Source organism: Phoxinus phoxinus, assembly GCF_949152265.1.
Source record: "Phoxinus phoxinus genome assembly, chromosome: 3".
Lineage (NCBI taxonomy): Eukaryota > Metazoa > Chordata > Actinopteri > Cypriniformes > Leuciscidae > Phoxinus > Phoxinus phoxinus.
This window is the reverse complement of record NC_136878.1, coordinates 25,843,092-25,868,065: the sequence shown is the minus strand read 5'-3', so window position 1 is coordinate 25,868,065 and position 24,974 is coordinate 25,843,092. Positions and strand designations below refer to the sequence as shown.

The 24,974-nt window shown below is 36.8% G+C and overlaps 2 protein-coding genes across 4 annotated transcripts in view; one reads left to right on the top strand and one right to left on the bottom strand.

The window, feature by feature from the left end:
• parp8 (poly (ADP-ribose) polymerase family, member 8) overlaps positions 1 to 8,683 on the top strand; it is a 33,915-nt gene extending 25,232 nt beyond the window's left edge. For both annotated transcript variants that reach the window (XM_079605962.1, XM_079605961.1), the window contains exons 19-26: positions 115 to 163; positions 487 to 599; positions 2,052 to 2,124; positions 5,655 to 5,724; positions 5,872 to 5,945; positions 6,081 to 6,150; positions 6,241 to 6,325; positions 6,528 to 8,683. In XM_079605962.1, coding sequence (XP_079462088.1) covers positions 115 to 163; positions 487 to 599; positions 2,052 to 2,124; positions 5,655 to 5,724; positions 5,872 to 5,945; positions 6,081 to 6,150; positions 6,241 to 6,325; positions 6,528 to 6,630 — 637 coding nt within the window. In that variant the 3' untranslated portion in view covers positions 6,631 to 8,683. The remainder of the gene's footprint in view (positions 1 to 114; positions 164 to 486; positions 600 to 2,051; positions 2,125 to 5,654; positions 5,725 to 5,871; positions 5,946 to 6,080; positions 6,151 to 6,240; positions 6,326 to 6,527) is intronic.
• A 1,204-nt stretch (positions 8,684 to 9,887) lies between these two features.
• On the bottom strand, positions 9,888 to 12,621 carry LOC306994940 (E3 ubiquitin-protein ligase DTX3L). Of its 2 annotated transcripts, none has more exons than XM_079605974.1 (4): positions 12,490 to 12,621; positions 11,010 to 12,032; positions 10,685 to 10,902; positions 9,888 to 10,553 (listed from the first exon to the last, which is right to left on the bottom strand). In XM_079605974.1, the coding sequence occupies exons 2-4, from the start codon at positions 11,865 to 11,867 to the stop codon at positions 10,484 to 10,486; spliced, it is 1,146 nt and encodes a 381-aa protein (XP_079462100.1). In that variant the 5' UTR covers positions 11,868 to 12,032; positions 12,490 to 12,621; the 3' UTR covers positions 9,888 to 10,483. The 2 variants fall into 2 exon arrangements, with proteins under 2 accessions (XP_079462100.1, XP_079462099.1); XM_079605973.1 differs by having other exon boundaries at positions 12,348 to 12,613.
• Positions 12,622 to 24,974: the final 12,353 nt, after the last annotated feature.

Sequence of the window (24,974 nt, the reverse complement as noted above, 5' to 3'; positions counted from 1 at the left end):
TATGATGATGTGACATTCAATCACGCATATACAGTATTTAAATGAATCTACAGTCCTGCAGCGGAGGGTTTGTATATGGTTGAGTATATGGTTGATCAATCAATTTTTTTACAGGGTGATATCCAGTAACAGATCACACATAGTGAAGCTTCCTGTTACTAGAGTAAGTCTTGTATCTATCTTAAGCATTTGTTATGATTTCCATACATTTTTCTGCAAATGCCACAAGAATGTGCAAATGTGTCTGATCTAGATTAAGATCATCTGGTTTAGACGCATAATGATTAATCTTTCATTGAATTGCTGGCATTACATCCCTAAGAGAGAACCATGACTCTTTTAGAAGCCAGTTCAGTTCTTCTGTATTTTTGAAAAGAGTTTTAAATTAACTGGCACTGTGAAACTTTTCAACGTTTTAAGCAGAGAAAATGATTTAGGCTTAGCGTCTCAAGTATATGCTCTTATATCTTGTTTCTATCACAACAGCAACTGAAGTTCATGCACACACCCCATCAGTTCCTCCTGCTCAGCAGTCCGCCAGCCAAAGAATCCAACTTTAGAGCTGCCAAAGTCCTCTTTGGGAGTACCTTTGCTTTTCAGTAAGTTCCATTTTAAACACCTAAGAAACTGAGCTTTTTTTATCCTTAAATCAAATTTGACCCACAGCATTACAAATTCATAAATTCATGATTAGGGTACAACAGGGCTTACGTAAAATGTATCTTAGCTGCTCTCAAAGTATCTGTCTTGCTGGAGCTCTTGGCAGTTTTGTGTGCGATGTGAATCGGGCAGTCTGAATGGTCTGTGGGGGTGTTTGAACAAATGTTGTAGCCACAAGCCAGGTTTGCACTGTAACACCTACTTTATCAGAAATGACAATTTCTCACTTTATATTCTTCATGGCTTTGTGATGTCCTCTAATATTAAATATACTAAAATTGAAGTGCCTTTCACTGTCGCAACAAGAGGAAATCAGTTACAGCTGTCGTAACTAGTTCAGTTGTGATTCAGCTGTGCAGCAAACTATATATAAGGAATAATTGACGATGGGCCATTGAATTATTCGAAAATAATGCACACCCGATGTGGTAATGCGGCCACGACGAGAAACGAGCTATGCGTTATTTATTTTCTAATAATTCAACGAACCGGAGTCAATTATTCCGTGTTACCACAGTACGGTTACCACACCTCAAGACAGTGTTCAAATGTTGTATTTCAAGACATCTGTCAGGTTTTTATCCTTAAAACGCTCTTGTGTGTAGGACTAATTTCTTACTCATCTCATCCCACGCCTCCGTTGCTAATTCCAAAACGTAATTTTAGAGCTAGTAATGGAGGCTTGAGCCATTGATAGCAGAGAGAGAATTAAGCGTGTGTGAATTACCTGAGTCTGTACGTCTCTCAACAGTGTTCGGCACCAGCGTCTCTACTAATAGCAAAACTGTAAGTTTATCTGCTTCAAGAACAGCGCCGTTATTACCTCGCTAGTGAGAAATGTCATGTAGCTTTTAACTTGCTAAACTATTTTACTGATAAAATCGTCAGAGCAGCGCTGACAACACTGAGTGTGTCCGTAATTACTGTGTGGGAGAGAAAATGGGAGAAAAAGAGTGTGTGCTGCTTTCCGCATTTAATAAAGCGTAATTTAATGTGACAAAAAGCATGGAAATAATTTGTAATTTTTTCTAAAAATGTACTATATTTATTTGCTTGGTCAGGGTTTTGGTTATTTTGCTGCTGTAGGCTTTAAGGACCTCTTGAAATAACTGATATTTTTTGGCGAAGTGATATAGACGTAAATACGTCAGTCGTGCATTTCCCTGAAAATGATTGCACACATTAGAACGTTCGTCAACCAATAAGATTCAAGCATATAACAGTGCTTGAATCATAGAATAGGTTTCAAATCTGTCTTTTGCACAAATTTATTTAAAAGCACAACTGTACAGGTGTGAAGTTTCTTGCTGACTTGAGAACAGTGGTTGTTAATTCTTCAGTTTAAAAAAAGACAAACTGTCTCTCTCTCTCTTTCTCTCTATCACTTTCAGTGGATCACACATAGAAAACTGGCACTCCATTTTGAGGAATGGTTTGGTTGTGGCATCAAACACAAGGCTTCAGGTACTCATTTTTAATTGTGATACAGATACAGTTTTTAATGCAATTAAACTGGGATGAAGTTTGGATGAAGCCAGTGGTTTTATTGTGGAAATATAATGTGGTAGTATATTTATGTAAACATCTTAAAAGGATAGTTCACCCCCCAAAAAATTCTGTCATTAATTACTCACCCTCATGTAGTTCAAAGGACTTTCGTCATCTTCGGAACACAAATGACGATCTTTTTAATTAAATCTGAGAGCGTTCTGTCCCTCCTCTTACAGCTGCGCAACTACCACTTTGACGCTTCAAAACGTTCATAAAGAGATCAAATAATTCATATGAATTGAGTCAAAGTGGTAGTTGTGTAGCTGTCAATAGAGAGTACAGAACTGGCTCAGATTTAAAAAAGATCTTTATTTGTGTTCCGATGAACGGAAGTCTTACGGGTTTGGAACAACACGAATGTGAGTAAATGATGACAGAATTTTCATTTTTGGGTGGAAATCATCGGAGCAGACCAATGGGCGCCTTGTTTTTTTTTTACACCACATCTCTTAATATATGCAAGGAAGAACTTAAAGGGATAGTTAACCCAAAAATGAAACCCTCCCTTACCCTCAAATTGTTCCAAACCTGTACGGGTTTGACCAGACAGTTGACGGTAGCCATTGACTTCCATAGTATTTTTTCCTACTATGGATTTCCATGGCTACCGTCAACTGTCTGGTTATCTTAAAGTTACTTATTTTGTGTTCAACAGAAAAAAAGAAACCCATTCAGGTTTGGAACAACTTGAGGTTGAGTATATGATGACAAAACTATCCCTTTAATAGTTTGTGAAATTTTAGTAGTTTAATAATTTAGTGGTGAATTTTCTGAACACTCTGTAAGAGATTTATTTATTAGAAGAAGAAAAAACTATCTGCAATGTCAGTTGTGTATGACAATGTTTTTCAATACTGTTTCTGGGGAGCCACTACTCTCTACACATGTGGTATGTCTCCCTTATTGAACACCTGATTTAGATCATCAGCTCACTAGGTGCGGGTTCCATGAACTGAACCAAGGGTACGTCTCAATCCGCTCCCTAGTTCAGTAATTAGGGCACTGATCAGGGTGTCAGCCATGTCAGCAATGCACTGTAAAAACATGGGAGCATTGATGCTCACTATGCTCCCTTAACAGAATTTCTAAAGCACATAACATAAATCACGAGCCAACCCTAGTGAAAAAAACCATACCAAAATGTATTTCAAAATACATTTATGTCATACGAAGTATACTACAAATCCATTAACATTTATTGACATATCATTTTAGACTTACTGATATAAATCTTATGATTAAACTTTATTTGGAGTTCTTCTTTATTGCAATGCACATTTCTTAATAGTAAGTGGTGTTTAATATCACTATTAGTAGGGACTCTGTATAATATCCGTCTTTAAATGTAAGATATTTAGGGCACTATCATACACCCGGCACAATGTGGCGCCAGCGGGGGGTTTTTTGTTGCTAGTTTCAGACCGACGCAGTTATCATTTTCACGTCCTGCGCCATTTTTTAAAAATAGCAAATTCATTTGCGCCCATCTGTTTGCCCGTTTGCGTGCTGTTCATGGCATGCGCATTGTTGGTGCGTTGCTATTTTATGGCAACTGTAATAGACTGCGCCATTGACCAACTGAAACCTGGTCTAAAGTCAATGGTGCAATATACTAGCTGTTAGCTAACTCTGGTGCAATTACTCTTAATTTTGCATTGTCCCTGTAAAAATAAACAATAAAGTAAAGTAAGTCATATTTTTTTGTTATTTAAAGAGCGCATTAGTAATATGCGCCTATAGGCGGGTGCATAACGAATGTGCATTACACAGACAGGGACGCGCAGCAGCACACAAACATGCCAAATATTAAAATGTATTACAATGTAAAATATTATTAGTGTACATCAAGATATGGTGAAATCCGGCTTGTCCCGTAGATGGTCGGCTTGCGCGCTGTTCAGTCTTTCCGTTTGCAAATTCCGCCATGTAAATAGCAATCCGCCATGGCGCATGCGCAACTGGCTTTTAAAGGGAATGGGAGATGAGACACTGATTGGTTTATTCGCACGTTATGCACAAAATACACCCATTAATCATTAAGAGAATAGGGACAACCCTTTTAAACCATTCACCGAACGCGCCGGCCATTTTTACCGTCGTTAAACTAGCAAAAGTGGATTCGGAGACACCCTAAGTGCACTTGCGCCGTGCGCTTTAGACCATGCGCTTAGATTGTTAAAATTGGGCCCTTAAAGGTAGGGTAGGTCAGAATTGTCTAAAAAAACTTTTTTTCAAATTTGTTTAAACTGTCTTTATATACCAATACATAATTAAAATGCAAGTACTCTGAAATAGAGAGTATAACAAACTGAGTGACTCTAGTGTATTTAATCTTCAATAAACACAGCTCATTAATTCCATTCACTCCCACCTAAAAACGGGTGCGCGACTGCGCGCACGTCGGCAGAGCCAGTAATAGCGGCGGTAGTCATGGCGACGGAGAGTGACAGTCGCGCAAGCCAATCACTTGTTTCGTCCTGGTAGGAATTAATGAGCTGTGTTTTTTGAAGATTAAATACACTATAGTCACTCAATTTTTATACTCTCTTTTTCAAAGTACTTACATTTTAATTATGTATTGGTATATAAAGACAGTTTAAGCCAATTTGAAAAAAAGTTATTTAGACAATTCTTACCTACTCAACCTTTAATGTATATTTGCAATTGTTCCACTTTAGCACAATCAAATATACTTAGTATATCTTTAGTTGGACCTCAGCACTATTTCTGGATAACTAAAGTGCATTACGTACAAAATTAGTTGTTCCAGTTTAGCAGACTTTAAGTACCGGTATATCAAATTAGTATACCAACAGTACAATTGCAGGGTATTTATATTAAGTACATACATATGTAAATATATCTGTAATATACTTAGCATAAAATAAATGCATGTCAAATACTTTTTAGTATATTTATTTTCCACTTGGGAACTCACACAGTGACACACGATAGACATTTTTAAAAATACAAACCATTATTTAATTTTATGTCTGCATGAACATGCATCGTTAGACAGGTAAATAACATAATCTTGCTAACATTTATCGATTTGTTTCACATATAGGCCTACAGTATGTAATGAGCTTTAAAGTTCTGCTGTTGTTCATAAATACCAGAGTGATGTTGTACAATGAAAACGTTGTCATGTCGCTGAAAATAGAGTCATCACTGTCCCAATGTGTAGTGAGCCAGTGTCCTTTACTGTCCTTATCAGTGCCCGAATTCATGTACATGATATACTTGTTCATGACCTTTGAATTTAGGGAGCTGATTGAGACACTAAATGTGTCAGATAAGAAAGACATACAAAATGTGCGGAGCGGTGTGTGGTGTATGGAAACCGTATGAAGTTTCTGGTTAGTTAAGCAGACACACTTCACCTTTTGAGAAAAAGTAAAACATAGTTTGCATACTAAATCATTGTTTTTTGTTTTTTTTAGCTCCATGGCGCTATCTATGGGAGTGGAATCTATCTCAGTCCATTATCAAGCATATCCTTTGGCTACTCAGGTCTTTAAAATCTTCCAAGATGTTTGATACTGATGTTTCCTGTACTTTCTGTCTGACTATATGCACAATAAAACAAAAGTAATATTTTTTAAAACGTGTTACATGTGAATATGCTGTTTTTATTCATACTGTGGCTTTTCCACATAGGGATGAATAAAAAACAGCAGAAAATTGCTTCAAAAGATGAAACTGCTGCCAACAAGACCAATATTAATTTGCAGGTATTGAATGTATTTAGTTGTTTTTTTTGTACCTGACACAGAATCATTAGTTGAATGACTTTCTTCTTCAAGGGCTTTATCAAAAACACTTGGTATCTGAAACCTGTTGGTCCACAAATGTTCTTTTGCTTTCAGTCACAGAAGAAAGGCCAGAACCCCCAGTTTCTCCAGAGCCGCAACCTGAAGTGCATAGCCTTATGTGAAGGTTCATGTTTGACCTTACTACCTTTACACAGATTTACATCTTCATCTGTAATCTTTTTTAGAAGATAATATTCTCTCTTTTATATAACAGCTATTACATCTCCAGACCTGCACAAGCATGGTGACATCTGGGTAGTTCCAAATACAGATCATGTCTGCACACGTTTTTTCTTTGTGTAAGTACATTTAAATCTATATCAGCATATATCTGTGTTGCTCAATGTGTATCTGTAAAAACTTTGAATCTGTATCTCCCGAACTGACAATCAGAACATAAAAAGCAGCAGATCTGATGAGTTATTTGCAGAAGAACTGAACTGAAATTAAACCGAAACTCTCCTTTTTCTCTTTGTTTTTTTTTTACCACTTGTCAACTAGTTATGAGGACGGACAGGTAGGTGACACAAGTATAAACACACAGGACCCTGGTATTCATAAGGAGATCCTGCGAGTCATCGGCAATCAAACGGCTACTGGATGAAAGATTTTGAACACAATACCGCTGCCTTGACCTCTTTCCCAAAGCTGGACATTTGAGCGTAGGAGGCCAATACCATGTATTTTTTGGTAACCACAGAACACACACACAGACATACAACAAAAAGGATATTCACAATCTTCAAAATACACTATTTATACTGTTCCCCTGGGATACATGCATATTTACACTGGCTATTCAAACTATTACCATTTTGCTAAGTTTATAAATACAAGGTACATTTTGAAAGAGCATGGTATGTCTCTCAGTTCAACTGGTGGACTACTTATTTTTTGTAAAGATAGAAAAAATGAAAGCACTTTGAAGAAGTACAGTATTTTGAGACTTTCTTGGAGAAAATACAATATTCCTGTGTGGATATGCACCATTTGACCTTGTTTACTAAGAGTTGTACTTGTTAAAGTACATTAATTTGTGTATACAAAAGGTGTCTACTGTATATGCACTTTATTTTTCTTAATGTATGATAGTTTCAAACTTCCATATAATCTTAAATGCCTTTCAAAGACAGATGTATTTATTGTTTGACAGTGCTGAACACGAGCGAGCAACTCCTGATTTTGACTGCATTTCCAGCTGACGGAGAGCTTTGACAAATGTAGAGTAAAACAAAATCCCTGTGCTACAGCTTATATGTCATGCTACTTAAAAGTAGCTGTCAGTTTACAATTTCTAAAGGCCTCAGTTTAGAATTTGCCCAGATTTACCGAACCTGCCACTTCATTAACTTGATCATTTTAAATATACAGTTATTGCTGTAACATTTGGTGAGTGACTATACCAACTATATAAAAGATTAAAATAAAAAAAAAAATGAAACACTTTATATATTCAGCAGCAACAACTAAACATAAAATGCATGCTGCTTTCCTGGCATTTTCAAACAAACGTGTTTTCCTTGGTATGGTTACAGAATTTTTTGATAATGGACAAAATCGTCACCCAATTGTAAATTGTCTTTTCAATATAAATCTTTTTTGTAAGGTGATTTTAAGGCAGAATACGTGTTTGCTGCTTGTTGTTTTTACATTGTAATGTATTAACAGAAGGTTCAAATGTGTGAGTGTTCTGTTCATGTTTTGCAATTATTTATAGTGATGTTTAGACACCTGTGTGGTTGTTAACTTTACTTTCAGTCGTTTAAATCATTTTTGAGAACGATCACCCAAAATAGATATTAGAACCTGTGCATAAAGGTAACACATTTGATTCAAATTCATCAATTTGAGGAAATGCAACTTTTACATAGTCAAGATGTAGCACCACAACACTTTTCTCACTTATGGGCAGAATTATGGGTTTTATTAAAAAATGGGCACGTCAAATGTAGTATTGATCATTTTGTGTGCAGAAAAGTATTTTGTATTTTTCCATGGGACTCTGAAATACTGGTAAATCCACACAATATTCACTTGCAATATATTCCATTTTATTCCTTTGTAGATGCTATTGATTGAATGGCAACAGCTCAATATTACGTTTAATCTAAAGTGAAAGTTTACATATTCATTACGCATTGTCAAGTTTGTCATTACTAAAAAAGGGATGTAAATCAGATTTGTTACAATGAGTATTCCTTCAAATCCACAATCTGATCAGTTAATAAAAAATCTCTTTAAAGGATTAAAATAGGGGTTAGTTCTTACATGCATGTATGTACACATAACTGTATATCATAATTGTTTCAAAACTTTTTTCATTACTTTACCTTCATTGTTATGGACTGTTCGTTATAGTTCTGTTTGTATAGTTTTGTACATTTTCTGCACAAATTGGTAAAAAAGAGAGATCATGCTATTAGCATTTGGTGCCTTATAGATAAGGATTTAATGGCAAATTTGACAATACTGTCATATGTGAAAATACTGTATATATGTAAATAATGCCACAGCAACACAGGAGGCCAAATATTTTCTGTAGTACGTTTTTACTTTTTCCTTATTTTGCGAACAGATCGAGCTTTTTGGCTTTTTACAAGTTATGGAATAGTAGCTTATGTATCTGTTTATGTTCATTAAATTCAAATTTGCCTATAATTTTTATTTTTTTGTCTTTTTTTCCTTATAACTGAAATCAGATGTGAACCCCTAAATACTGCAGAATAGCAGTTCATACACTGAAGTGTGCCGCCTAGCCCCACTCACCTTTGATCAGTTTCCAAATGCAATGCAAATGTACATTTTTAACTACCGTAAGGTGCCTGAAAGAACCGGTGCATTCATTTGTACAATAATTTAGTATAACGTTGTGGAAGAGAGAGGACTTTAATTTCAAGTGTCTGTCCTCTGAAGCACAAATAAAAAATATTCCAAGTGTTCCTATGGTTGTTTTTCTCACAAAATCATATATGTTACTAATTAAGCCATAGCTCTGCAAATCAGTGTTAGGACAGGTCAACCATTGACTAACTGGCCAAAAGCCAGGATATTTGGCACATGTAAGTCAGTTAAACTTTATTTTGACGTTCGCCTTTAGACATTCTGTTGACTTTAAGTAACATTGCACCAACATTCAACTACGGTAACTCTTAGAGTATTAGTAGACTGTTAGGGGTAGTAGAATAAGGGGTTAGTGTTGGTAGAATAAGTTGACATGCAAAGTGAAATCTGCTATTTTAACCAGTGCAACGGCCCATTGCATTGCCTGTCAATGACGTCATATAGAATCCATGGGAAGACCAAAGACGCTCTAATGTGTTTTATTAGATAGGCGAGCAACTGTTTGGATACCTTTATCAACAGATAACTATTGTTATATAGCTCAAAACGGTTCGTCTTATTGTTTGAATCTCATTTTCTCAATTTACTAAGTAACATGTCTGTACCATGTGCCTCAGAGACAACGCTATCCTGTCTAGTGGCTAACAGCAAAATACCGGTAAGAGCTTTATTTGTAATGCAGCATTTTCTCTATCATACCATATGTTTAAAAATTAATTGCATTCCTTTTAGCAACACAATTCATCCAGTTTTCATCTATGATATTCTAATATCGATCTAGCTTACTGCAATGTAGTAGAGTAATAACATAACTTACTCAAATGTATTATCGTATGATTGTTTCGACCAAGTAAAACAGCGCTGCCTTACCCCACAGTTTTAATCTGTCAAATAAAGTGACCTGTATGAAGAATAATTCAGCACTTGCGGCTATTTCATTAGAATGATATAAAATAATATGATTTTAAGTGATCAAGCGTTACTGTAACAAAGTTCAAGGGAGGAAAAAAGGGAACCGACAAATGTTGAACGTAACTTTAATCGTAAAGTAACAATAAACAACTAAATGAAAGGAGCGCCAGACTGCCGCTTATAAGGATAATAAAAGCTCCGGAGTTCCTCCATGGGACTGGAGACGTGACACGCAGGAGTCTCTCATTAGCATTCGCTTCATCAGCTGTGGAGGTGACGGTGACAACTCCCATGATTCCACACTCTTTCACGGCATCATCAAACTACACCTTTGTTATTGTTTTGATTAAGTGACCTCTAGCAGCTAAACTTACATACTGTGCCTTTAAAATCTAATTTCTGTAGATGTGATCCTTTATTGTATTGAAAGTATAAGGTTTACAGTTAAAACAGAATGTGATTGTCTTCTCCTACTCTTTAATCCCATAAAGTAGCATGAGCGAAACGAGGTTACCAACTAAAACATGGCAATTCAAACAGTACATCCTAAACTGTGTTAAACATATAAAGTGGCTGTAAAATAAATAAATAAAAAATACTATAATTGGCTGGTCATAATGAGACTGCAATATAACCTTTTGTATTATGACTGCTGGTTATAATCATATAGTGTTTGTATTGATTACAAAGTTAAGATCATAAAATCAGTAAATTCCTTTTGCTTTCAGTTCATCTTGTACTCGTTTCAGGTATTCTGGATCTGGGTAACCATAACTACAAAGAAAAAAGCATAGTTACAACACTTATAGTTATAATTTAAGATTAAACGATGCTGATAATAAAAGGGCTTGTCTGAGATGAGGTAACCACCTGAAATGTTGACAACACCCAAACGGTTTACTTACTGCGTTGGTCCTCCATCACGAGACGTCTTATGGTGAATGTCATTCCAGGTCACCACATTGTTCTGTCCAGTGGTAGATGAACATCCAATGGTGAAAGTGAGTCGCTGGTCAAACGCCCTCCGCAGAAGCTTCAGTACGCTGTTCCCCTCTGTTGAGTCAGGGAGGTAAGCTATGCGGGACGCCCCCATGTACGCCATGCCTGGGTTAGGGTGTTCACTCTGCAGAGTATGAGGTAATCACAAGACCCTGAGGTGTAACTGATTGTTGTCATATTGAACAGCTCAAAGCAGAAGAATGTCTTACACTTCATTGCATTCATACTCACCCCCTGATGTCCACTTGGTAAATAGTAGGTAATTACGATCGTTCCATATTTTCCGTATCCAGGTAAAGAAGAGCTGTCCCATGAGACAGTCATGGTTCCTCCTTTTGGTTGCGTCCCTGTAAGATCGCCGTATATCTCTCCACATATCGGACAGGCTGGTTTCAACTGGAAAGCCCTAGCCAAACAGTCTTTACAAAATTTGTGCTTGCATTTACTTAAAACTGTGCAATCCGATGTCTTGATTGAATCCAAACAAATTGGACATGTCTCATCTTTGGCTGGGTCTGTTGATTTCTCTTGTTTCGCAGGTTGCTTGTAAGGTATGTCATCATCTTTTGTTTTTCTTGGGGTTTGGTGCTGTGGATACATTCTTCCCGTTCTGTGCTGCTGTGCACTGCCATTCAAAAGTGTGTCTAATCTTTCAAGGATAATGAAGCTGCCGGTCAGTTCCAGATGCTTTTGAACTGTTTTGATTAAGAGTTCTGGAAACTCTGCACTGCAAAGTGCAATCATATTTGGACTGTTAACGTATGTCTTAGTTTGCAGCCCTGTTGCAGTCTTTTGATATAATGTTATAAACTGTTCTCGTGCAAATTGAGCTTGAATGTTCTTACCAGTCTTGGATGTAAAAGTCACATGACTTTTGTACTGATTTATGGAAACTGCATTCCTATTTTCTATTATGTGAAGTTCATTAGATTTCTTTTCGTTTATGTAATGCATTATAACTTCATCAACCTGAACTGGTTGAACTATTAAAGAGTAACTTTGAGCTTGTCCCAGACCTGCTGCAGTGTGGTCCCTCAGACGCATCTCGTCTTGTCTTTGATTACTACTTCCATCATATGTTGGTCGCATAGTTATACACTTTCTATAAATATCATCAATATCTTGGAATGACCCGGTGGCAACTGTAGATGCACCATCACGTCCAAGTGTCACTGTTTTGCCGTGAAGAAGGCTTGGAACTGAATGTGGCGGTATTGTGGCTGGATCAATCGTAAGTCTCACTTCAGTAAATATCTGCAATGAATTTGAAAGTAATAACCTAATCATAAATGACTTACTAACAGGGTATGTGCAGACAATCAAATGTAAGATTTTTTTAACACCTTAAATTGAGCAAACTGTCACCACGTTAGTCGACTATTAAACAGGCGTTAAGAACTTCAAATAATAGCTAGCCTAAGTTACCTAGCCTATATGCGCAGAATAGTCAAAATAGCCTAATAATTATTATTTTTTTAAATCTGAAACGTACTGCCCTGACATTAAGCCCATAAATAATAAAGAAAAATACAGTTAAATGGGTTTTAGCATGACTGTTAACAAACGTACCTTTTGCGGGCTCGCCATCTCTGCCGATGGCGTCTTTCAGTTGTCAGGGAAATCAACACTATCCAGTAGGCTATACAAAAAGCGAGCCTCAATAATATCGTAAGCGTCAAGAAACGTGTTTCAAGAAAAACGTATAGCCTACCTTCTTTTCAAAAGAGAAGAAAGAGTGTTTATTTTGTTCCAATATAACAGTGTCACTCAGAAGTCAGAACATTGTTAGCACTTTTTGAACGTAAACGCTGCGCTTTAGTTTCAGTTTTAAACTCATGCGCAGTAGCCTAATGCTCAGGGCATGTTCAGGGATGCCAGATCCCAGAAAAAATGTCCAGCAAAAAGCCAGCTCAAAACTATTTAGGGGTTTTCTAGTCAAAGACAGTGGACCAACACAATGCTACATGATACCTAACGTGTCAATAAATTGAAGCAGGCCTGTCTGCCTGGATACATTTACAGCCATCAATTGACACTTGTCGCCAGGATCTCCTCCGTACCCGATCTCTATTATAAATTAAAGGACCGTTAAATAAAGTTTTGAATTTGTTTATTCTGTTTCAAAATATTTGAATGACTATAGCTAGATTTGTTTATATGTGTATTTTTTATTAGTTAATCTGTACTATTTCATTCTAATCATTTACTTAATCGTTTCATTTTATTTGATAGCCGCTACTTTTATTTATTTTACTCTGTCTTTGATTTTAATTTTCAGTTTGAAATGTGAGCTATAGACCTTAGTCAGGTTAGATTGACTGATGCCATATTTTAGGTGTATGAAAATAAGGTTGTGGGGGATAGACTTAGTCTGAATGGCAGGCTCATAATTTCCTGCAATTTTCACAACTCACAACTTGTTTTATGGGGTTTTTGTTAACTGAGTTTTCTGCCCCCTGAACAACATTTTGTCTTCTGAACAGTCTATGTTGTTAAACAACACAATCCATTAAACAGACTGTATTTCTATGCCTCACAGCCTCATTTTCATTCCTGTTAGAAATGAATGGTGCTATTGAATAAGGTTATAACATTGTCATTGACAAATAGCAGTGAGAAGCAAGGGTACAATTTTACCACAATCTGTCTGTGTAAACAAAAACAATCGTATAATTGGCAGTTAGACCATGAAAAAACATGGCTTTCAAAACTATAATGTTAAGTGGCTAGAATTACCTATTTTATTTATACAAATAATTTAAAAGATCAGTTGGGTATTGGTATTGTTATCCGCGATACTTGCCTTGAAAGTATCGGCCTTGTAAAAAATAAGTAGTATTACCCATTCCTACGTGCCACTCTTGGCATCAATGCTGTGTGCATAAAGTGGGAGCAAATTACAAATGAACTACACAATGCTGTAGAATCAAAATCACACAATAGCCATACACCTTTTTTTATTATTCAGAAATCAGTGTTATTGCAGTGCATATTGCATGTCACTTGCAAGGGATTATACATTGGAAGTATTTTTTTTAAACAAATTGAAAAATAAATATTCTATATATCAGGGCATGAAATTAATTTGTGAAAATGACAGATTTTTCTTTGAGTAGGCTACGCTGTAATGCAGAGGCTGAGGAAGTTGTTAAACAAAATGCTGCAAATGAGAGAATAAATCATAAAGCCCAAGTAATTCATCCTGATTGTAATAGTAGCTACCAAAAGTAACTTGCAAGCAGTTACAGTGAAAATACATTCCTCATTCAGTAGATACTAATTAGAAAAACATTTACAGAGCACCATGTTCTTCACACCACAAGAGGGAGATAGAGGCGCATTTAGTTATAAAGACCGCCAACTCAATATGATTTTACTCTCCTTCCCAGTGATCTTTCCCTAGACTCCGTTTTGTCCAAATTGTTTGTCATCATCTGACAAGAGAGATTACCATATGCTGACCTGAGAATAATGTTCCCTGACTAATTGATCTCACCTGTGATGGACTGGCCATCTGTATAGGCCGGGTGTCCAACATCCGCGACCCGAGATGCTGGGATAGGCTCTCTGCGACCCTACAGAGGACAAGCGGTTTGGAGGATGGATGGAAATTTAGCTAAATTTTGATAGCTTTGTGTTAAAATAGCAAAAAAGCAGGATAATGTACACAAAAACATAGGCTAACAACAAAACCTAAAACAGACAAATAAGAGAGTGTATGTTATGGATCTCTCACAATTGTATTAAGTGTACAGCCATAGCCAAAACTATTGGCACTGCCACTGACAAATTTTGTTTCACATAGTTGCTGCTTCAGTATGTGTAGGTTATTTTTATCACATGTTTTATACTGGAAAATAACAGTAAGCATTTCATAAGTTTTAAAGGCTTTTATTGGCAGAAGAGCAAAAATAATGAATGCAAAGAGTCTTACAGTGTTGGCCCTTCTTCTTCATAACCTCTGCAATTCACTCTTTGCAGCAATAACACTCCAACATGCCGGATATCAGCTTCTGGGCCAAATCCCGACTGACAATTTGTGGATTTATGCTTGTCCACTGGCCTTTTGAGGATTGATTACAGGTTCTCAATGGGATTAAGATCCTGGCCACGGATCCAAAATTTCAATGATCTCCAAGCCACTTAATTATCAATCTTGCCTTGTGACATGGTGCTCAATTATGCTGGAAAATACACAGATCATCACCAAATTGCTCCTGAATCGTTGGGAGAAGTTACTTTTGCAGGACGCTTTGATCCCATTCTTTGGAGGAGATACATCCTGGTGATACATACTACAAAGTGGCTCCTTCGCTGCCCTTCTTGACACCAGATGAACTCACACCAGTGCTGCCAGAATTGAGCAGCTCTTCACTGGTGGTGACACGATTCAGTAGCTGGAAGTCACTGTTCTGATACTTGCTGGACACTCTGGGACGTCCTGATGTCTCTCCTTGAAGTTCTACCAGAAAGACTCGGGAGATAGAATGATGTAACAAGCATTAATTTATTGACAAGCAATTATTTATAGTTCTTTGGCTTAGGCCCCGTCCAGTGCATAATCCGGGGGTAGCGGATCTGCATTTCCGGCCTGAAGACGAAGGCAGGGGCACAACCGAGCCCCCCCACCGGGAGGTATGGACAGGACCATCCTGGTGGTGGTGGGGAGGGTGGAGGTAATTGTGAGCTCATCTGCAAACTCAAACGTGTAAGTACATATCTTTTATACAGCGAGTATAAGGACATGATTGGATAGATGTGAAGGTAATGAGTGACGTAGTAATTACGTCTTCCTGGCAGAACTTATGCTAAAGCTTTCATTTCTTGATGATCTGGTAAATGGTTCTTGCAGGTGCAATATTCTTTGCAGCAGTTTCCTAGCATGAGGACATTTTGATGCAAAACTATGATGGCTGCACGTCTTTTTTGGAGGTAAACATTGATAACACAAGAACACAATGATTGGAAGCAACACTGAAATTCTTCTTAGCCATGATATTTCCTTTTTTTGTATTTAATGTTAAATTCTACTCCACTTCTGCTCCATTAAAAAGATGTGAAAATGTGTTCCTTCAGGTTGAGCAAATCAGCTAAAGGTGAACTCCACTCTCTATCCGCAAACAAATACTTAGTCAGTGCTATTGTACACTGAAAAACACTGAAAGATGTACGTACGATGCCGATACATAATGTTGAAAACAGGACAGCAGCTAAAGCCTTTAACAGCCCTACCACCACACATTCAGCAGAAGCCCATATTGTCGGAAACCCTTCCCCCTCCAAGATATCATTAGGGACCCCTGTTTCCAGTGAAACATCATCAGAGGGGCCCACCAGCATCACTGGAGACCACCCGCCTGTACAAGAACACCAGAACCTCTGCTCAGTGACAACACCAAACACTGCTGTACCTAAGTAATCAGTCATTTTAAATGGATGTGAAGACTAAAATTCAGAATTAAACTGATCGTTAATAAATTCCAGAGAATAGACTTGTGAAGTTCACACCAGCAGGCTAGAGTGCGCACTTTCAGACGTGCACCAGACGATGTTCTACGTAATTACACTAGATGGCAGTAGAGTAATTTAAAATAACTCAACGAACAAAGCATCCTCTTTTTGCTTGATCGCTAGATGGCAGAAGAGTTCGCGCTTGTGACAAACCAATAACGCCCGATCTGCTTTTTAGTTAAAAAAAAGGTTGCAGTTAGACTTTCATTTCGACAACACGCATCAAGCAAATTCATTCCAAAATCGATTGTTACAACACCTTCTTTGAATGTTTTGCTTTTCTGACCAGGGGGAAATGTAGCACTTACTACATGACACAGGCTCCTCACACGCAGACACAACTGTCACCCCAAACCCACATTTCTTCTGCACTGCCATCTGCTCTTTGGGTTATTTGCATTAAACTTAAGGCTGCAAATGGGCGGGAAAATATATATTTCTATGCGTTTAAGATTTTTTTTTTTTTGAAACTCTGGCTAACATGAATTTCTTAAAGGGGACCCTAATTGGAGTGAGGCTTCACCATTGAAATGCTCCTGTCGGATATCACACAATCGGCCACCTGCACATGACACAAATTATGTGTCCGTACAAGACGACTTGACAACGACTGTTTGGGACATTTGTGAAAACAGGAGGACAGCAGCCAAACGGGGCTCCCGTTCATCACAGTATGTATGCCTGCCTCTAGAGAAAGTAGAGATTTTGCTTCTGAGTCGGGGATAGCTTCATCTCTTCATTTTGCATTAATCTTCGAGATTTTACTCGCTTATAATGTTTCTAAATTTTAGTTAGGAAGCGCTTTTAGTTAGGTTATTTTTAACCCCAGTTAATTTCATAATACGCACGAAACTGTTTAAATTAAAGCGACTTAATATTTTGTACTTGATTCGACTTAATTTTACGACTTAATTTGTTTAGATTAAAAAAAAAAATAAAAAAAAAAGTTTGACTATGCTGTGAATTTTTTTTATAGCCTATAGCCTAATGTTGTTTATTTTCCCCGCACTAACAGTGATAGCTATATTTCGACAAGGCACGTTTCTCATTATTTAAACATAGGCTATATTAGTAGCCTATTTAATAATTTTAGTTTTTCTTTTTTCCTCTTTATTCTTAAAATATCCAGAAATGATTTCGTTTGTATTCACTTAATAAAACAGCATAGGCTACGGTAAAATAGCACGGCGTTATTGAGCGCGCATAATATTTTTGTGGAATAGGCATATATGTTAAATAATAGGTCTATATAAGGGCTAAATAATACTATTTTATAAGTTAAGAGTTAAAGGATACTTAATATTAAGGTTCATATTATAATAATTAATGGCTATTAAAATTATTATCAAATAAAATGTGAATAGCCAATTATTGTAGACTATTTTACAGCTTTGGTTTTGAGTTTTTTATTATTATTCATTAATCTTTATATAAAAAAATTATTTGAGTTTTAATCTTGAATACTAGCTACAAACAACTTTGATTTAAATTATATTAAATAATAAACATGATTAAACAACGACAATCGTAATAATAATAGGCTACTAATGGTCTGTTATTTATTAACTATTATTAGCCTATCTACTATGTCTCTAGCAGGTTCTAAGCTATAGCCTAGAATATCCGCATAAGAAAAGGAACATGTTCTGTTCCATTTTAACCATTATTTACATTCGTCTTGACACGCTGGCAGATTTATGTCTCCCTCATATCGATTTGCGCAAAATGCTGGAAATCACAGCGTTGCTAAAAGCAGGACACTGTGTCTGCAAACGCATGCATCACTGCGGAAGAGATCAAGCACTGCCCCAGTCCAAGCACATCCAGCCCGACAGAACAAGTCCTCAGATAGCACGGATCCCAAAGAGGCCACCCGTGTGGATTTAATGGCAGTGAAAGTATTATGTGGAATCGGATTGAGGGAGATCTAGACATCTGTCAAAAGCAGCCAATAGAATGTACATTAGTAATATTGAACCAAGAAAGACGTCGGCAGATCGGGGAGGATTAAGTACGATTCATAATCTGATCACGGAAACTCGGCTGTTTGAAAGCATCCAGGCCGCCACAACGCATATGACAAAAGGGGCACAGATCAAGATGCCCTTCTGTGTGATATTCACAACCCTGCCTAAATGATAGCACGGACTGCGAGACCGTCGTCTATACCTCTAAACCATGTTCTGTACATAAATTACATAAAAATAAAGTTACTTTCCATGCATGCTTAGTCAATTATTAAAAATGTAAACTTAAAAATGTAGGTTTGATGGGATATGATTTGATCTAGATTTGTTATTATGTATTTATTTATTTATTTAATTTATGTATTGCACTATAATATTAAATAGAAGACAGAGAAACTAAATTTGCTGTCAGAAATAAGTTTTTATTTTTGCACATAATGCATAACAATATTTTTCTACACAAAGTCCATGATGACCTCCTGAGACCTCACACCAGACTAAATATTGGTGTCAGACAATGGACACTATAAGCAGGATAGACAACAGACAGCAAAGAGGGACAGCTAATCTGATCTAAATATGACAGGGGCAGTGCAGTGGGGTGATGGGATGGGGGGCGGGGGCTTAATTATGTTGTTGTTTTGCCTTGCTGTCACCCCCCCCCCCCTCCCCCTCCCCCTTATATGAAAAAGAGGTCCAGAGAATAATTGAGATAAGTATACATATTTATGTGTTTTGGGTTTTCTTTCTGAAGTCAGCCAAATATGCCCCATAAACATGCTCTGTTATTAAAGATGCTATTGTTACTCCTACGCTGATCAAAAAAAATGCATTAATTGTCATGTTTTGGACAATGCTATTAGACTTGTTTAGCATGGCTTATTATTGTGCGTCTTTTGAACATTTTATTAATTATCATAAACACTTAATAATTCAGTTACTTAAAGACTACTGTTTTTGAAGCACAACAGATTCCTGTTTTGTGATGATTAAAATGTAGATGAAAAACATGCTTGCTTCCCCCCCCCCCTTTTTTTTTTTCTTAAGAGACAATAATAGACGTTTACATATATTTGTATTAAAAACACACCAATTGGCATTACTGAATAACATGCCATTTGTCCAAATGTTTGACGTTTAGATTCAGATCAAAGCTGTGAGGAGTGTATAGATTATGCCGTACGTTTTTAAGCCGATGAGGACTCGAAATGTTGTGCGCGCTTTAAGAGCTGCTTAATGTAAATACAAACGAGGCAAACATCTAAGGATCATCTGAATCACATATATTAAACTGAGCCGGATACTTTAGTAAGCTAAGGAAGAGATCCAAAGCCTATTAAATCTAAGAGAAGTAGCCTTGAGTTTAGGCAAATCCATCTATATGATTGTTACCTTGGGAATGGCTTGAAACATTGTTACGTGACAGGAGACATACCACACTGTCAACCTGTAATGTGACTGTCAGGGTTAGCGTTGCTATCTCTCTATCTTAGAGGGTCTATATAATTTGATCTCCAATGATTGAATATGGAAGATTCCCATGATTTCCATACTTGAAACACCTTGTGTACAAATCTTACATTTTCAACCTCCTCCTCCATGTGTTAAATTACAAAGCCAATAGTGACAGTTCCTTAAAGCGGATATTGATTGATTGATTGATTGATTGATTGATATTTTATTTAGAAGGGACCATGTGTAATTAAAAACATAAATGTAAACATTTGATGCATTACACCAGAGTTAGCCTTAGGCTAATTTACATCTGCAGTCCCTGTGTACAAATAAATAACAAATACATGCAGCATAAATACATACAGCACAGGTTAAAATATAAACATTATTCAAAAATATGTGGCATATCAAACAAAAGACATCAAACATTATTCAAGAACATATAGCATGTATTTGATGCCCCTCACTAGCACGCACACACAAACACACACACACACACGCACGCACGCACGCACACACACCCACACACACTCTATAATCACAACATACAGTGGTATGCCCAGACACAACCCTTTCTCGACCCTTACGTCAACCCTGCATGTAATGAGGAAATGTAACTAAGGAAAATTACCCACTGACAAGTTAATGGATGCATTGTTGTGAAAGTTTTAGATGTTTTTTTAAATTATCTTTAAAGGCCCCAAACAAGTCACAAGATTTTATATTATCTGGAATTGTGTTCCATTGTGTCACAGCTTTGATAGAAAAAGCTGCCTGGCCAAATGCTGAATAGCGAAAGGGCACAGTGCAGCTATGTGCGGAAACCATTCTAGTGGTCCTCACAGAGCCACGGTAACAGACAAACTCACGCAAGCAGGTGGGGGCCAGACCTTTTAAGATTTTGTAAACTGTGCATAAATTTGAGAATATTCTAAAATTGTCAAAAGTTAATAGATTGTACTTATGTAGTATGTCACAGTGATGGTGCCGGAGTGGCTTTTTGTCAAGAATTTTCAGGCCCTGTTTGTACAGGGATTCTAAGGGCCTAATTGTTGTTTGACTAGCCTGCCCCCAACAGGTGATACAGTATGCGATGTGTGAGAAAATAAGGGCATGTAAAAATATCTTAGCAGCCTCTATTGATAGAGAGGATCTAATCTGTCTATAATTTGCCAAATTGTATTTAATAATTGTTGTCATTTTTTTTATGTTTTTTGAAGGTCAAGTTTGAATCAAGCAATACTCCAAGATATTTAATTTCAGTAACAGTCTCAATCGGTTCACCTTTAAAGCAGATGTTTACGTCTAGGATGTTTAATTTGGTTTTGGAGAAGATAGAAGATGTGCTTGGAAACGAGAGAGAGCGACGGCGGTGGTTTGGGTTGTGGATCACCTGAGAATGACCCGTGAGGTTTGTTTTGCATGATGTCACCTCTCAGAATGCGGGGTCTTTAGAGGAACCACATGCTATTTCTAGCTTCCACCTACAGCCATCAAAACATCTCACACAATGGGCCTTAACAAAATATGAATGCCAGGGAGGTCAACACTGAATGATGCCACATATTACCCAAAATACATTCCTTTCAATAGGTAAAAGGAAATGGAAAGAGACACAGCACAGTGAAGTATATTGTAATAAGAGGATGTATGCACAAATTTAGAGATTTTGAAAACCAAATTTTTTTTTTACCTTGGTAAATGAAAGATCTGCTACACGATAAACAAAAGATCAATATTGCTTAATGAGCAGTAGTGACCAGTGGCCATCTCATCTAAGGAAGTTTGTGATATTGATTAAGCAGACTTGAGTGGACATGAGTGTCAGAGAAAGGCTAATCATTCTTCTCTGGATAATTAGTTGACTTAATTATTATTCATTATGAAAGCTCTGTGTTAGTTCCAATATAATTAGACAATCATTATGGCCCTGAGTATGCAACAGACGCGGTTTAATTTTTTAAAAACAATTAACCATTATTAATTATATTAACAGTAGGCTATATATTAACACAAATAAATCTACACTTTAAAACATTTGCTTTAAATCGAAATGAACATCAAGTTCAGCAAACTTGTGCCTTTTCTTTAACATTTTGCTCAAGTGAGCACATTCAAAACTCAAAATATGACACTAACTTTTATAACACTAAAAGGTTATAGTCCGTGGGTGTCCGGTGAGCTTTAATCTTATATGCATTTGCATTTGTCGAGTGTGAGATTCAATATCAGCCCATCAGACTAAGTATAAAATGTAAAGTGAAAATGTCTGATGCAGCTGGAAATGGTGTCTGGTTCATGCAGAACATCTATTACTGCTGGACTAATGATGTGTGTGTGCACAGAACTGTTGAATCTAAATGTCAACTGGAAAACTGGATGATAGTGCAGCGCTTTTACTGATATGTTCTTCTTAATATCTTACACTTCTACTCTCAACTTTCTTTTATATCTATATCATCACATCAATGAAAGACCATAGTGGATGAAATCGGTTTATCAAGATAATTTACAATTGATATAGAATATTTTACATATTTTATTCTAATGTACATATTTACATACTATTATTATATTATATAATATTCACTTTAAACAGTGTACTTATAATTTAATGAAATGCTTAACATTTTGCATTGCTCTTTTAGAAATAAAGACAAATGTTTGTTTTGAGCGGACTGCATTACAGAAATGCCACCCGGCGGCAACGGTCATTTATTTACAACATCTGTATGCTTTATATGTCTTATATATCTATAACAAACAACAGTATTAAGGTTATATTAGATTAATGGATGACAATACATTAAGTCATGCATGTATGTTGCTGTCTAGTCTCAAAGCCATGTCAACGAACAGATGAAGGCAACAGCTGGATGTGAGACATAACAACTGGCTATCAGAGGAGCGGTGGGAATGAACAGTCTTGATCCTCACTTATGGCTTGTGAGGGTTTAGAGGTGGTCTACAACTGGTCATCCTGCTTTTGTCAAAAATATTTTCTTTTTTTTAATACATTTTACTGCGCACACACACACACACACACACACACACACACACACACACACACACACACACACACACACACACACACACACACACACACACACACACACACACGTTGGTGCAACTACATTATGAGGACTCTCCATAGGCGTAATTGTTTTTATACTGTACAAACTGTATATTATATCCCCTTACACTGCCCCATCCCTAAACCTACCCATCACAGGAAACATTCTGCCTTTTTAACATTGTTTTTTTTATGTTTTTTAAGCTATTTGAATTACGAGGACTCATTAAATGTCCTCATAAACCACGTTTAAGATGTAATACCAGTGTAATACGCATGTCATAATACAAATTTGTGTCCTCCTAAATCACATAAACACACACACACACACACACACACACACACACACACACACACACACACACACACACACACACACACACACACACACACACACACACACACACACACACACACACACACACACACACACACACACACACACACACACACACACACACACCAGGATATTGGGTGAACTATCCTTTTAAAAGACAATCAAATTCTGAGAGATAAGTCAAAGTTGTATCTAACTTAGTTCAAGGTTTTATATATGAGGACAGCCTGATAAAGAACAGACATCCTCCTGTTGGGAAAAAAGGACTCACTCCTCACCCTTGGCTTCTAATGCCATGTTAGAAAAACTTAAAGCAATTGCTCTAAGGTGCTGAAATGACATGCTGACAAATGTTATGTTTAGACTAATAGTTAAGACAGTCTGTGAGGGGAGCTGTGCATGTCCCTCTGAGTATGCTGGAGACACGTTTACAAATGGACTTTCCCCTGATGACAGCTTTTAAGTAAAGGCTAGATCAGTAAGACTGCAGATAGTCTCCATAGTAACTTCCACGAATTAAACACCTGAAAAGAATGAAAGATTACCGGGGGCCTCTGCCTCTCTTTCTGCTTTTAAAGTGGACAAAATTCATGACAACCAGCAGGAAGTCTTGTCTTGGGAAACTTTTGACATTCTCTCTGCAGTGGTTTATAAAAGGGCTTATGAGAACATGTGGGATGCCAGTGTGTTTAAGTCTTTGACAACAATATGAATAATACGGAACTGTGGATAGAGACATAAAACAGCTTTTCAGTTTAGTTTAGTCTTTGTTTTTTTCTTATTGGGGTAACTTTAAAAAACACTAAACATTAGACCCCCCCCCCCCCCTTTTTTGTTGTTGTTATTGTTGATGTTGCCTATTTAAAAATTCTTGAAATTAATTCTTAAATGCTTGCTGCTCACATTTTCATTTGATGAAGATGAGAATTTTAAAGCATTTTCTACAAGAAACTGCACATCTTTGCTTCTTTACCATAATATTCTTGTTCTTGATATGTCTTTTCTGCTACTGAATTCTTACAAATTGCAAAGTGTGAGTAGAAATATTGTAGAAAGAAAACAGGCTTTTCACCAACAATCAGTTGTATATAATTCTTTTCACAGGTAGCTTAAGAGGAATGTCGGCTGTGATGCAAGATACATTACATCAGGGAGACTGTATGTATGTAAAAATCAAATACTTTCTAACAATCGCTGGTATTGAAAAACACAATACTGGACGAATGCATGCATGACCTTGACAAAAAAACAAAAACCCTTAGTCCTGTCAAAAGGGATATGCTTTAATCGGTGCAGTCGGCGAGTTACTGCAGCTGATGCTGTTGTGTTGTTCATGAGTGGCTTCCTGCCATGCAGAGACCCTCATTTGTTTGTCAGGTCTCATCAGCACAAACTCAGAGACTCAGACTCGGACCATTCACACAGCTTCAATCTTACAGCGTCTCGGTTATTCAGGAGGATGTATACATGAATTGATTGAATGTAAATCAATCTTATAAAATCTCAGTTACTGAGATCAGTTACAGTTACTGTTTTTGGAAAAACTGCATAGTGACAAACTCTTACCTTTTTAGGTTGTATTTTATGTAGAGATGAAATAAACTTAACAGAGCATATAACAGAATAACCCCATAAAAGATCATGTTTTTTAATTTATGATATTCAAATTCATAATTAACCGCAAAGTAGGCGAATGACATGCTTTCAAAGCAACTCAAACTGAAACTGTATAGATGCAGCAAACAGTCATGCCAATCAAAAATTCAAAATCCATTAGCAACCTTGTGGCCCACTACATAATGAAAACACACGCTCACTTTTGCCAGAGTCAGATAAAAACACCACTTCAAGTC